Source organism: Corvus cornix, chromosome 4 (assembly GCF_000738735.6).
Source record: "Corvus cornix cornix isolate S_Up_H32 chromosome 4, ASM73873v5, whole genome shotgun sequence".
NCBI lineage: Eukaryota > Metazoa > Chordata > Aves > Passeriformes > Corvidae > Corvus > Corvus cornix.
The window spans coordinates 1,043,792-1,058,493 of NC_046334.1; the positions used below are offsets into that span (position 1 = coordinate 1,043,792).

The 14,702-nt window shown below is 44.6% G+C and overlaps 1 protein-coding gene across 1 annotated transcript; it reads left to right on the forward strand.

The window, feature by feature from the left end:
- The first annotated feature begins 1,719 nt into the window (after nt 1-1,719).
- On the forward strand, nt 1,720-14,388 carry SDAD1 (SDA1 domain containing 1). Its single transcript, XM_039551397.1, has 22 exons — nt 1,720-1,885; nt 1,985-2,089; nt 2,229-2,327; nt 2,442-2,552; nt 3,069-3,140; nt 3,230-3,330; nt 3,606-3,663; nt 4,030-4,104; nt 4,490-4,591; nt 4,846-4,915; nt 5,627-5,730; nt 6,409-6,466; nt 7,014-7,072; nt 7,408-7,484; nt 7,800-7,897; nt 8,292-8,368; nt 8,723-8,855; nt 9,767-9,864; nt 10,328-10,524; nt 11,040-11,124; nt 11,512-11,673; nt 13,215-14,388. The coding sequence occupies exons 1-22, from the start codon at nt 1,796-1,798 to the stop codon at nt 13,263-13,265; spliced, it is 2,082 nt and encodes a 693-aa protein (XP_039407331.1). The 5' UTR covers nt 1,720-1,795; the 3' UTR covers nt 13,266-14,388.
- Nucleotides 14,389-14,702: the final 314 nt, after the last annotated feature.

Here is a 14,702-nt window from a genome sequence, read left to right on the forward strand (position 1 = left end):
GTTTTTTGGGGTGTTTGTTTAACAGAAATGGCTTGGGTTTTTTTGCCTATTTTTTTTTTTAATGCTGGCCAAAAGTCTGTTTAATTATAAAGGCTAATTCTGGAAGCCCTTTTAGTGCAGGCATTCGATGTTAATTTGCATAGTAATCTGACTTTTGTGGCTTCCTAAGTAACAACTTTGATAAAAGGCCCCTAAAGTTAGATTTTTTTCCTTAAAGGCACTATAGGGAATATTCTATTATGTGCTAGTTGCTTAAGCATGTATATTTTAATATTAAATGAGTATAAACTGTTTAGGAAGATGATTTTTATTTGTGCTTTATTTATATGTAATGGAAGTGAATGGGTTTGTTCGTGTAACCTTGTTAATAGCCTTTGTAGAAATCAAAGCAATAGGCTTGCTTCTGCAGAGATAATAGGTATTTAGGTTTGTCCTTGAGTATGGATAAGGCTGTTTTGCTCCATGCTTTTCTTAAGCAGTGTGTTTACTTCTCATTTTAAGTGCAAATGTTGTGCTTTAGTCAGTCAGTGACTCGTGTTGGAGCAGTTTAGTGTAAAGCTTAGCTCTTTTTCTCATTGTTAGGTTGAAAAAGGCCTGTGTAGTGGTATTTTGGTTTTGCAAACCTTTGAGCTAAGGATGCTGAGATAACGGTGGACCACTGAGGGTGCAGGATCAAGTGGGTCCCTGGGCTAGGTCATTTAAGGGCTGTGCTGGAAGGTTCATTAAAGTAAAGCCACCTGAAAGCAGAGGCTGAGCAGGTCTAGGTGCTAATGAACCAAATTAATAGGTGGCAAGGTAAAGGTATGAAATATTCGTTTAACTCTTTTGGTGATGCAGGGCTTGCTTTTGTTTTATGCACTCAGTAACAGGTTTTTCTCTTACTTTTGCAGTCATTTTGCTCTCCAAGTGATGCTAAAACTGTATTTCTGTGAGCTGTATAGGTGTGTAGAAGAGGGTGTATTCTTCTTGCTTTAATAGGCACGGGAAAGCCCAATCTCACCGGAGGTGGTATATTCAGGTTGCCACTGGCAACCCCCTCGCAGGTGTGTGCTTAGGTGGTTGCAGCTGGCTGTGAGATTCTTACCAACGCAGAGAAAAGCCTTTCAGTCAGAGAAGTGATGGTGGCTTAAATGGGAAGTTATATTAATGGTTTTGGACTGTGCCCTGTTGAAGCCTTGATGCTATTCTGATACAGCTCGTGTGGCTGTATGTAAGAGCAGCTATTGGACCGGAATTATTCACTACTGTTTGCTAAGTACACTGTATCAAGGAATAACAATTTCGTTCCACAGGGTGAATAAGCAGTTGCCTAAAGGAAGTATAAACTATGCAAGTGAAGGCATCAGCTTTCGATTATCATGACCAAAAGCTAAACTTTAAAAAGACTAAATTGGAATCAACCTTTTTTCCTCGCTGAGGATTCACTTCTGTAGTGATTATTTGAGGTGTACTGCGAGGCATCCTCGCTCCCAACAGCTGGCAAGGGAGGGGAACGGGAGGCGTGCGGGAGTGCCGCGAGGGCTCGCGGGGAGGCTGCGGCGGCGGCTGCGGTCCGTGCCCGGCCTGCTGCCGCGTTCACCCCGCGGGGCTGCCCGAGCCTTCGTCCCGAGGGAAGCGAGCCCGCCGGGAGCCGCCTTCCCGCCCACAGCTCCCGCCGCCAGGGGGCGCCAAGCGCGGTGCGCGCCTCCCGCGGAGATTTGTCCCTCGGCGGCGGCCGTCAGGGGCGGGTCAAGATGGCGGCGGCCAGCTGAGCGTTCGCGTGGTGCGCTCACGCCCGGTGCCGGTGCCCGCAGCCATGTCGGGCCGCCAGGGCAACAAACTGCCCAGCAACCTGCCCCAGCTGCAGAACCTCATCAAGCGCGACCCCACTTCCTACACCGAGGAGGTGCGCATCGGGGGGGGGGGGGTGATCGGGGAGGCTGGGGCGGGCACGGGGGTACGGGCTGGTGTTGCTCATTTGCCGCCGTTCCCTGTGTGTGCGCAGTTCCTGCAGCAGTACCACCACTACCAGTCCCATGTGGAGATCTTCACCTTCCAGCCGGACAAGCCCAGCAAGGAGCTGGCCGAGCTGCTGATGTTCCTGGCGCAGGTGAGCCCCAGCGCCTGCCCTGTGGCAGCCTGTGCGTGGTGCCGGCTCCAATGACTGTTGCTGGTTGCGTACACCCTGCGAGGCCTGTGAGGTAACCCCAGGTGTGCTCTAGAGTGTTCGCTTGCCCTGTCCGTTCCAGGTTGCCCACTGCTACCCCGAGCACATGGCCAGCTTCCCGCAGCAGCTGAAGGAGCTGCTCTCCTACCACCACACGGTCCTGGACCCCGACCTGCGCATGGTGAGACCCGCGCCTTGGGCTCAGCCTGCCCTTTGCGTGAGCTGAGAGCTTGTGGGTTGGTTGTCAATAAAGAGAAGAGCTGGAGAGGAATGTGAAATTTGGGTTCTCTTACAGACCTTCTGTAAGGCTCTGATCCTGTTGAGAAACAAGAATCTAATAAATCCCACGAGTTTGCTGGAGCTCTTCTTTCAACTGCTGCGGTGTCACGATAAGCTGCTACGAAAGGTAAGGTGTGCTGACAAAAATCTTCATTTCCAGTGGGTTTTGGCCAATGAGGTAATGCTAGGATAGGCAGCTGTTCTTTGTTTGGTTATGAAATTGCAGTTTAACATAGCCCAGCTGTTTCAGCAGTCAGTGCTGGAGGCAGGGCTCTAGCTGTATGTTGGAATAATAACTGAGTTCTGCTGCTGTAAACACCTTGCTGTTGCAGGTTGTAGGCTTGTCCTGTTTGGGATTGAGCCATTTGTGTGTGTCTACAGGTGACAAACCTGGCTGTCAGAGCAGGCCTGAGTGAAGCAGGGGTAGGATTTGAAGCAGTATTTGATGCTGTTCATTGTCTTGCCTTGCTGTACTGTAAATTCAGTATGATTTTCAAGTACGTGAGTCTTCACAGGGTCATGTCCTGGTTTTTGCTGCTGTAACTCGAGTGATGCTCTCAGTGGTGATCATCTGGCTCTCATGTCAGTGCTTGGGCACAGTGTTGTCTCTGTGTGTTACTCCTTGTCGTCTCTCCCCTTGCAGACCTTGTACACTCACATTGTGACGGACATCAAGAATGTCAATGCTAAACACAAGAACAACAAAGTGAACACGGTCAGTGCTTTGCCTTTCATGTGTACTTTGAACTGAACTCCTCCTCTTGTGGAAGACCTCTAAAAACATGTTTTCCACTTCTTTTTTAGGCACTGCAGAACTTCATGTACACAATGTTGAGAGACAGCAATCCCACCGCTGCCAAGATATCTCTGGATGTGATGATAGAGCTTTACAGAAGGAATATTTGGTGGGTCTGGCAGGCTTGTGTTCATTTGCCATTTATTGTGGGGCACGTGGGTATCGTTTGTGGCGCATAGTCCAAAACATAATGCAGAGACAGTGACTTGAATAGATTTCTTAATTGTAGCCCAATGGGGTTGTAACTTGTGCCAAGGAATTTAGCTGAGAAGAAATACTGTCTTGTGTGAAATGAGTTGCTTAATACTTGGTGAGAGGTAATTTTCTGAGAATAATGTGAAATTGCCAGACTTGAAATACAAGATGTGGTTTGTTTTATTCCAGGAATGATGCCAAAACAGTCAATGTCATCACAACTGCCTGCTTTTCCAAAGTGACCAAGGTGAGAACAGAAATCACTTGATACACTGGCTGTTACCTTGGCTGCCTTTTTCATGCGATGTAACTTAATCTGTTGTTACTGCAAACAAACTTCACTGATTTGTCTGTTGGTTGTTTAATTTTCAAAATGCTACTCATGGGAGGAGGTGGAGCTTGGCAGCTTATTTTGTAATGAGTGTGGGGAGTGTGGATGCACTTTTCACTGCTATTCAGAAGAGACTGTCAGGATATCACTTCCTTAATATTGGCACTGTGAACCTTTGATTAAATGAGGAGAGCAGCTGTCCTGCCTGGGGTCTGACTGAATATTGGGCCTTCTGTGTTGGCTCTTGAGGCTTGTCCCACATGAACTCACTTTACTTTTCAGGTGTTAGTTGCTAGTTTGAAGTTCTTCCTTGGGAAAGATGAAGACGAGAAACAAGACAGCGAATCAGAGTCTGAGGTGGGTGTTGTGACCAAATACTCCCTTCTCTGTTCTTCAGACCCCTTATTAGTTCTGTTATCTTGGTGACTCTGGCTCTGCTAGTCTGTCTACCTCTGTGCTACTGTCCGGTCTAGTTTTCTCCAGATGTTTCTGTGCTTCACAAAAAATTTTAGTGTCTGACAGCTGGCCCCAAGTAATGGCAGGATGTGTTTGCTGTCTGTTAAAAGATAGAAATGCCAAGAGCTCTTTTGGTTTTCTATTTAAATGCTGGTACCTGTGTGTTCGGACACTTAAGAAGGGGGGAGAGTTTTCAGAGTATGTGGTCTTGAAAAATATTGGTGGTCTGTTTCTCTGATTGCCATTTGAAGCCTGGGTTGCCTGAGTGTTGTGTTCCTTCCCCAAGGATGATGGCCCCACAGCCAGAGATCTGATGATGCGCTATGCGACCAACAAGAAAACCACCAAGCGCAAGAAGAAACTGGAGAAAGCCATGAAGGTCCTCAAGGTGAGGAGAGCTGTGTATTCCTTCTCATCATCTTGGCTTAATCCTTCTAGTACTGAAGTCCTGTTGTTGCCTAGCTTGTTTAGCTACAGGTGCTACATAATCCTGTGTGGTTGAAAACAGGGAGAGTTTTTAGCATCCAGGACTAGCTTTTAAAATGTTTTTGAAGAGGCAGCAATCTTTTGACAGCAACCTTGGAACTGAAGCACTTTACTCATAGAAAGAGAAAAATGTCTCTTACTCTTGTTTCCATGTAGAAGCAGAAAAAGAAGAGCAAGCCAGAGGTGTTCAATTTCTCTGCCATTCACTTGATTCATGATCCCCAAGGTGAGCATGCGGTGAATTCTTAGTGCGATTTGTGTTAATCCCACACAGGGAAGCTTGGACACAGCTCTGCCAGGAGAACCCAAGTGACAACTAGGTGCAGATGTGACACTTGAAATGTGTTTTTACTCCAGGTTTCACTGCACTTGGAGAGATCAGTCCTGTTGTGCTTGTAGTGGAGCACATGTAGGCAGTGAGACAAGGAAGGAGGAATATTGCATCATCTGCTTTGGGTTTCTACGGATCAGGACATGGCTCTCTGCCTCCCTTGTATGTGTGAAGGCAGTAGTGTGGTGAGCCCAGAGTAGTTGATCTACTGTAACTGCTCTGGTTCAGCCCTTGCTAAAATGTACTTGTCTAACAGCACTTGATTTGCTCTTGGTCTGTTCTAGTGATCCTCTGGGGATTTCATTTTCTCAGATCAACCCAAAATGTATGTAAAAATTTAGTTTTCAATGCTCACCTTGCGCTTATGATATTGGGGAATGTCTGCCAGTTCCCTCTGCTGAACCCCTGTGCACAGCAGGCCTTTTAGGCATATGAGAAGTGAAAAAACCTATTGGAATAACTGATTTAGTCACCTTTAATTTCTTCTGTGAAAGAGCACGGGGGCTTAGAAATAACAACAAATCAAACTGCTCATTTTGACCCTAATCCCATTTGAGTTTGGTGTTGTGCTCTTTCAGTCTACTGCAAATCTATTTCTGCTTCTAGACTTTGCTGAGAAACTGCTGAAGCAGCTGGAGAGCTGCAAGGAGCGATTTGAAGTGAAGATGATGCTCATGGACCTAATATCCAGGCTGGTTGGAATACATGAGGTATGTAATTTTATGGTGGTCTGTTGGTAGCTAGCCTGGTTTGGATGTGGGCATGTTCTGGCCTCATGCCTCGGGAAAATGAGGTTTAATTTTTCTTTATGTCCAAAAGTGCATAGGGATGGTCAGGGAGTTAGCAGTGGGCCTCATGGAATGTCACAGTAGTACAGACTTTCTGTGGTACTAAGGGAGCTCTGATAGAGAAGGGTGTTGGTCTGGAATAGCTGAGCTGTCTCTAAAGAGTAGAGGAGAACTTGATGCTTCCAAGACCTTTCTAGGAAGCTGCTCATGCTGACCACAGAGTTGTCAGCCAGGTGGTGCTGAATAAGAGGGAAACTGGCAGCTCCTGCACTTGGAGGGTTTTGTGCACATGACCCAGTGATAAAATATTTGTGCTGGATTAAGTAAAGAGTAATCTAGTCCAAGTGGAGGAGTTTCAGAGGATATAAGGATTTCCACGGCAAGGACTAGGTGCAGAGAGACTGCAGCTGGATTTATCTTGGTACAATTAATTTTTGCCCTACAGATATCAAACTCAATACAGGAGATAATATTATGCTGTAAAATCAGAGGCATTTGGAGAGCACACTATGGAATGAGATGGTTTTACAATGTATCAGCTTGTGAAGGTGATGTCAAGTTGAAAGACAAAAAGATAATATGTTACAATTTGTCTTGCAGCTTTTCCTTTTTAATTTCTACCCCTTTGTTCAGAGGTTCCTTCAGCCCCATCAGAGGGGTAAGTCACTACTCTAGGTACTGCTGATCCCTCATGTCTCATGTACACGCATTTCATGCGAGTGGCAATGAAACTGGAAAGGTAGCAGTGGATTGGTGGGAAGCAGGAATAGTCTAGAGTGCAGACAAAGGAAGTACAAGTCCCTGACTGCCAGAAGTGCCAAGCGCTTTGGACTTCTGTGCAGGCTGTGTGCACTCATGGCTCCTTACCTGAGGATTTGAGAAGCTCCAGCAAAGGAATAAAAGAAATGAGTCCCTAATCCTGACTAGCTGAGCATGATTGCCTTGTGCTGCTTCCTTTTACTGGTTTTTGACTCCAGTTCTGGAGCATTTCCTTTTGCTTTAGCTGGCTATTGCTGGGGTGGCCAGAGGTGGGGGCCAGAGGCGCTCCTAATGCTTGGTGGGAGAGGAGAAACAGTTGTCCCAAAGAACTTCTGGCTAAATAGCTTTGGGATTGACTGAGCAGCTTCTTGTGTTTTAAGGGATGTGTTTATTGGCTGGAGCAAGCTGCACCAATATGTTTTGGGATCTTTCTGCTTTTCTTCCAGAAGTGACAAAGATTCTTCTGTTTGCTGCACAGGCTTCACACCAGCTGGTACCACCTGAGGTCAGTGTTCACCTGTGTTTGATGTTGAATGGGCAGCAGGCCAGCATGTGAATGCTATGTGTGTGTGTGGGGATGGAGGAAAGGGAATTGGTCAGAGATGTTTGGAAAAGCTTATGGTCATTTCAGCTATTTTTGGAAGTCCTAAGGGACTGTTTCATAAAGGGGGAGAACAAGATGTTTGTCTTATTTTCTGCAGGAAAATTTGTGTTTAGAAAATATTTGTGGGCTCTACTGGCATGTCCTGATGTCTTTCTATGAGAAAGGATTTTTCTGTCAATCACATCTAAGTGTGTTAAGTTTTTATTAAGTATGTACTTTTTTTTTCTTGTTTTCAGATTATCCAGTCAGTGTTGATGACCATTGCCAACAACTTTGTCACAGACAAGAATTCTGGGGAGGTCATGACTGTGGGGTGAGTACAGAATTGTATGAGTGATGTCAAACTCCAAATGTTGTGGTAAAATGCGTATTTTTTTAAACCACTTGCGACTTATTCCTGTCACTTGTACTACGCTTTCAAGAAGCTGCTTGAGTCAAAAGTTAAGACAGTATCTCAGCTTCACCTTTCTGTTTTTTTGTTGGGAGTATTTAATGATGGTTTTCTCCTTTTACACCAAATGTTGTGTAAATGCTGTATAAGGTTCTTCAAGTTGTGGGTAATTCAGACTATAAGTGTCATTTTCTCCTAACTGGTATTGAGCAAATAATTCATTTTCTATTTTTTCAGAATCAATGCAATAAAAGAAATCACTGCAAGATGTCCCTTAGCCATGACTGAAGATCTGCTCCAAGACCTTGTTCAGTACAAGACGCATAAAAATAAAAGTAAATACTATATGGATATGACTTTAAACCCTTTTTTTCCCCCTGTGTTATTTGGTCTTCAGTTACAGCCTTCAAGGTAGTGCTATCCTAATTGGTTTTTATGGGCTGAGATGATTTTCAGTGTTTGGGTTACTTCTGTTTATTTGGAGTGTGTATCCATGGGAGACAAAACAGTCAGGTAGTTGTGGCAGGGGGATTCATTGACAAAAATAAAGCAAGGAGAAAGGGTTAAGAAGAGTCAGCCCCTATGGAAGTGCTATGTTCTATACCAGAGAAATCTGAGGGAGCCATAACCTCAGTGAAGACGAGTAGGCTGTAAATACTGGTGATCTGTGTGGGCTTGTGGTTTGCTCCAAGTTCTGCTTTTTTCCTGACTCTCTCATTTTCTGGGCAGATGTGATGATGTCTGCAAGAACTCTGATACACCTGTTCCGCTCTCTGAATCCAGAGATGCTGCAGAAGAAGTTCAGGGTAAGTGTTTCATGTGTCTTGCATTGACTAAAAACTGATAGGCTCAAAAATTGAGAACTGGTCTCAGTGTCCTCTTGAGAAGGTGGAGCCTGTGTGCTTCCTCTGCCTACTGCCTTTGGACATAATGTGCTATTATTTCCACATTTCCTTAGTCCAAATTAATCTAACTCATGGTTAGATCATGCTCCTGAAGCTCAGCTGTTTTCTGAGATTCATTCAACTTGAGTAATTAAACTCTGCCTCATGAAATAAGGAAAGGTCTTCGGACCCACACCCTCCTGTTCCCCCAGACATTTTCTTGGATTGGTGGGCATTAAAATAGCCTGCTTTAATGTGTGTTTTGTTCATGTACAGGGCAAGCCTACTGAGGCCTCGGTGGAAGCCAGGATTCATGAGTATGGAGAACTGGATGCCAAAGATTACATTCCAGGAGCAGAAGTACTGGAGGTTGAGGATCAAAAGGAAGAGGGAGGAACCCAAGAGGAAGGTTGGCCTTTTTCCGTAAAAATTCTGTTTTGGGCATCACTGTCACTTAGATTTTATGTGGACATGGAACCTGGTGTTTGTGCATTTCGCTTCCTGCTGTCTTGTGCCTTGGCTTGCACATGTCTATCCTTGAGTAAGCGTGGTTTGTCAGTGGGGTTTGGTGCTGTGTTGCTTTTTATGATACACTCAGAGGGGGAAGCAGAGGGACAGACAGTACAGCTGCGAACTTTGTGTTCAGCTTATCCTAAGGAAAACCTTTAAATAATATTGAATGCCAAAGTAGTACTTGGGTATAATATTTGGCTTAGTTAATTCACTTCCTGTGTGAATGCTTTTACACACCCTGGAACCCCCTGCCTGAGCTGGGGAAAAGAGCTGGAGATCTTTAAAAGCAAGGCAGAGTTTGGCAAATGAAGCCTGAGTGCCTTGGAGATGCTGCAGGAGCTGTGCTGGAGGAATGAATGCCCTGCTGGGACATGCTGTGCAGTGATCACTCTAACATTGTGCTTGGTTGCTGAAGCTGGCAACTTCAGCATGTTGGCCAGCACAGCAGTGAAGAGCAATGCTTAGACTGTTGTAACTAACCCAGCTACAAATCACAGTAGTTCTCTTCTTGATTTAGGTGGCTGGGAGTGGGGAACACTGTGACTGAGGAGTGTAATTAGTGTCTGTGAACTCCTGTGGTGCTTCAGGCTGTCCCAAATGCACTTTGTTTTCAGGATCTTGATCTGGAGCTCTTGTGCAGAGCTTTGCAGAGCATAGCATGGATCATGTCCCTAGGCAAAATGCTGTTAGGAGATGGGTGAAATAAATGAAAGGCAGCAAGAGCAGGTGTTCCAAGCATCAGTTATTGCCAATCCAGGTAGTTGAGATGAGTTTGCATTAAGAGCTCTGTACTTGTTCCCTGAGCAGATGGCTGGGAAAGCGCTAGTCTGAGTGAGGAGGAGGACAATGAAGATGAAGAATGGATTGATGTGCATCACTCCTCAGATGAGGAGCAGCAACAAGTAGTGAGTTTCAAGTCTCTTCTATGCCAAGTACAAATGAGTCTTGTTAATCACAGACCAGATCCTCTTGCTCTTCACCTTGATGTGGCTGCTCTTAAATACTTACCCAGGCTTTCAGAGTGAGCTGTCCTGAAGCAGTGAGGCTGAAGTGCTGGTTAGTGCTCCTGCTGAAGTACACGTTGTTAGGGTGGGAGTGGAGAAGGGGGAGCTCTCTCTCTCAGGGCTGAATGCTTTCAGAGCTGTGATAGTCAGCTGAGAGCTTTTTTCCCCCGAAATCTGGTGTGCTTGTACTTTATTCAGATACTAGATGTTGGATATGAGACAAGGAAAAATCCTGATGTCTGGTTGTAGCATTTCCCAACAATATTGCTGTTGCATAGTGTGTATCTGGGGGGCAAGGATCGTGGATTGTGGCACAGGAGTGGTTTGCAAAGCTGCGAATGATTCTTTTGTGCCTTTTCCAAAGGCAGAAAAAGTGAGAAGCATGCCTGTAGAGGAACGAAAAGCCAAGGCTGCAGCAGTCAGCACAAGCAGGCTGCTAACTCAGGAAGACTTCAAGAAAATACGCCTTGCCCAGCTTTCCAAAGAACTTAATTCTGCACCTGGCAAAGCTGCAAAGAGGAAATATGTTGAAATAGATGATGAAGATGAGGAGGAGGGCAGGTAGGTTATGGAATGTTGAGTGCTTTTTCTTGCCTATCCCCTAGTGATGCAGCTCTTCATTGCAGCAGGGCACAGAGCTCTGCTGTTTATCAGTGTTTCCTGATGACAGCCAGCAGCCAGAGCCTAGAATGGATCCTGGGCTGGGGGCTTGCTTATACCTGGGAGACAAGACATGAGGAAGGTGGAAAAAACATGGTGGAAGGTCTGAGACTGTTTACCTTGTTCAAGTCAAGACGCATGAGAGGGTTTTTTTTGTAGCTGTAGCTGCGTGGTTATATCTCCAGTGTCTGATAAACTTTGTGCAAAAAGCAAGACTTGAAAATAGAAATGGGTGACTTTTGTAATGGATGTCCCACACATGAGGAGCAGCCTGAAGGGAGCAAGAAGCATTTGTGTCTAAATTTATGCTAGGACTGTGGCCTAAGATGGGTGAGAGACAAAGGGTGAAGAGGGCATCTTGTTTTCCTTGCCAGATGAAGTTTTGTGTGGTGACATATTACTGAATTTGTGTGTAGGGGGGAGTTGCTTTCACTCAGAGATATTGAACATCTGCATAAGAAGCCCAAGTCAGACAAGGAGACCAGATTGGCAACTGCAAAGGTGAGGAACTGGCATGTTCTGTGTCCTGTCTTTCTGGGTTTGGGTTTGTCTTGTGCAGGAGGAAATGCTGGGGTTGCATATCTAAGGTGGATGCCCAGCTGCCATGTGGGTTTTGAGAGATTATTTGTTTGGTTCTTTGCTGTTGCATCTTGGCTGTAACAAATAAACAGCCTCTCTTGGTCACAAGTGGCCATGAATGTGCCAACAGACAGTTTTCCCTGTGACTTAATAAATACAGCTGGCATGGGAGAAGGCATGTATGGACACAGACATCCTGAACCCAGATTTGTTGTTGCTGCCATAGAATGTGTTACTATCAGGCTGGTGATGGTGGCGGTAGGGGAAGGAAAATGACCTCCTGTTGCTCTATTGCACTGTCTATTCTAGGCTGGAAAAACAGACAGAAAAGAGTTTGTGAAAAAGAAAACCAGAATTAACCCATTTGCCAGCTCTTCCAACAAAGAAAAGCAAAAGAACAAGAACTTCATGATGATGAGATACAGCCGGAGTGTCCGGACCAAGAACAAGCGTTCCTTTAGGGAGAAGCAGGTAATGTTTCGTGCTGGAGATGGATGGGGCAGTGTGAGCAGGAACTCCTAGTGCAGGTGTGGTGCTGCCTACCCTCTGGCCTGAGGTGTTGCTGTGGCAGCTCAGAGAAAGCCCATGGCTTGCCTTCCCTGAGTCCTGCCCCTACTTTGCAGATTGTGGTTCACTCTCCAGTCTCTGACCTTTCTCTTGTTACTGTTCTGTTACAGACTCATTGTCCTGGCCTACAGGTCATCTCGTAGCTTGTCACAAATGTTCCTGAGAAACAGATGCAAATGCTATTTATTAGCTACTTGAAACTGTGGTTTAGAAAGAAATCACTTCAGTTTAGCAGTAGTTCCACACTAATGCTGTTCTCAGTAGTGAAGCCTCTGCCAGCTGAGGGTTTTATAAGGTATTCTTAAATGCAGCTCATCCAAACATGTTCCAGGAAACTTGTAGAATAATCCAGTGGTCTAGTTGTTTTTTCTTCCCAGATCCTGTTTCATGCAAGTGTTTACACGCTTCTTGAACAAACTTTGAGTTGTTTCCAGGATCATATACCTTATCCAAATGATACTTGTCTGCAATTTCTTGCCTTAGGAAGGGCAAGACAGGGATTATTTGTAGACTGAGTAGAGAATATCTGAAGTTTTTCAGATTGAGCAGGAGGATGTGGATTAGTATCCTCTGTAGATACTTATTTGGCATCATTCTGCCTCACCTCAGTTAGGGCTGACAACATGAAAACAGCTCTCAGAATGTGCCAAATAGGCTGCAAATGAACAATGCAGGCACTTTAAGGAAGCCACTGTTTACAGTTACACTCTGCTCAGTTATTATAAAAACATCTTGAAGCATTTTGTCCTTATTAATGTTTTAAATTCACCTGTAACTGCTGAGCAGCATTTATTCATACATTTTTCCCCATGGAAGTTAGGCTACAGCACCAGTCTGTTAACCATAAATTGAAAGTGTTTTGAGTGGGCTGGAGGATCATAGCTGTATGGTGCTGCATTCTGCTGCACTTTTTTGGTGGTAAGATAAAATGACCTGCTTGCTATAGTCCAGAAGCAGCTCCTTTATTAGCTAAAACATGTTTGAAGCACAACAATATCTCTTTAGGGTGATAATGGCACTTGTAAAAATTCCTTCTTCCCCTTGAAAAGCAAGTTTTGTAATACTCTTCTGCAAAACACCATTTTCACTTACCTCTCAGCTGAACTGCAACTGTCTTGATCTATTCTGATTGAAATGAGTCAGTAGAAGAACAGTTTGTTCTAATCTTCTGTATAGGCTTTGGTAATTTTCAGCTCTTTAGCTGTACTGTACCATGACACCCACCCAGGGTCAACCTGCTACAGGAGTTTAGGTAAATAACCCCTGTGTTTCTGCCACTGTAATTGTTACCATTTGCATTGCAGCTGCCTGTTTGAGCTGATGAGCTCTTAGTGGTTTTATCAGAGGTTAAAGAAATTGAAAAGGCTTCTTGTTCATGTGGTAGTGCTATTGTCTCAGTTATTATGCTCCTCACCTGAATATTGCCCTCTTGTTTTATGCTGAAGCTTGCTCTTCGAGATGCACTTCTGAAAAAGAGAAAACAGCTGCTAAAATAAATGCTGGAGAGAACTTCATCACCCTTGAAGAAATAGCCCTGGAGATGCTCATTTCCACCCACCATCACCCTGAGGGAAAGGAAGACTGTGGTGCCTTATGGATTTAGCTCTGGTCCGTTAGGAAATGCAAACGGAACTCTTGCAGGCTGATGGATACTGCATCTATAGGACAGAGGCCTTAATCCTTGGAGGATTTAAATTTGGTCTTAAAGCATTCTAGGGAAGAAGGCAGTTATATTTTTATTAAATATAATTTACTTACAGTGGGTTTTGTATGTGTAAGTATTAAAATACACAACCATATGGTAAAAATTCTGCTTGAGGCAATTAATGACTAAGCAACAGAAAGGGAAAAGAATATTCTGGTCAGTCTATAAAGCATGTTGATATAATATCTGTGCCTGACTTAGGGGAGTACAGATGGAGTAAGCTGTTGTCTGAGTAGCCGGCTTTGACCAGTTTAGTAAGACCAAATTCATCTGTGATGCAGGTAAGCTCAAGTGAAGAGTTGTGGGGAAGAACAGTTCATTGTGGCTTACTCAGAAAACAAAAATAAAGTTAGTGTATTGGGATATGGGGGGTTTTACTGCCATTTAAATACCAGAACAGCATCATGTGCCAAAGAAAAAAGGGATGTTTTCATATAGTGGTGTGCTTTCTGGTGTCTCTTGGCATGCATGTGCAAGAATCGTGTGGATGTCTGGATTCTTTGTCTAAGGTTTAGACAAACCTTAAGGTTTCATGTGTGCTTCAGCCTTGACCTCTGCTGGGACCATTAATGGGTTCTTTGTACCTTCCCTCGCCACCTGTTTTAATGGAGTTGATAAATTATTTGTAACTTGAGGGAGTTACTTACACCATCCTTTGTCAAAGTCTGTTAAAAATGGATTTCTTTGTGGTGCAGAAGCAGGTGCCACATGCACAGTGTAATGGAAATGCGTTTAGTGGGGGTGCTTTTTTCCTTTCCTTTTAGGAAACCAGGTTAATGCTTAATATCCCATGTGGGAATTCACTTAGCTATTTGTTGAATATGTATTCATAATAACTTTAATTCTTGTACTGATTTTGTATTGTTTTTGTTGTCATGTTGCTTCCTAGAGCAAAAAAACTTAGGCTTTAGGGAGAGAAGGACTAAGTAGGATTTTTTTTTTTTTTTACTACTTGCAGTGTTGTATTCAAATTTTATGTTCCTCCTTGAGAGAAGGGCAGGGATTGGTACTTGGCAAGGGGAGCAGTGAGCTCGCAGGTAGAGGAACATGTGTAGCTGGGGGAGCTGGAGTGTTGTGGGGATGGAGTGTGGAGCCCGTGCTGGAGACAAAGGTAGGGGAGGGAGGGAGAGGGAAAGTACAATCTATAAGCCCCACTTGTACTGGTTGGGGGCGTTTTTTCTGCTGAACAGCTGAGCAGTTTCCCTTCTTGTGTATGTGTCCCGAAACG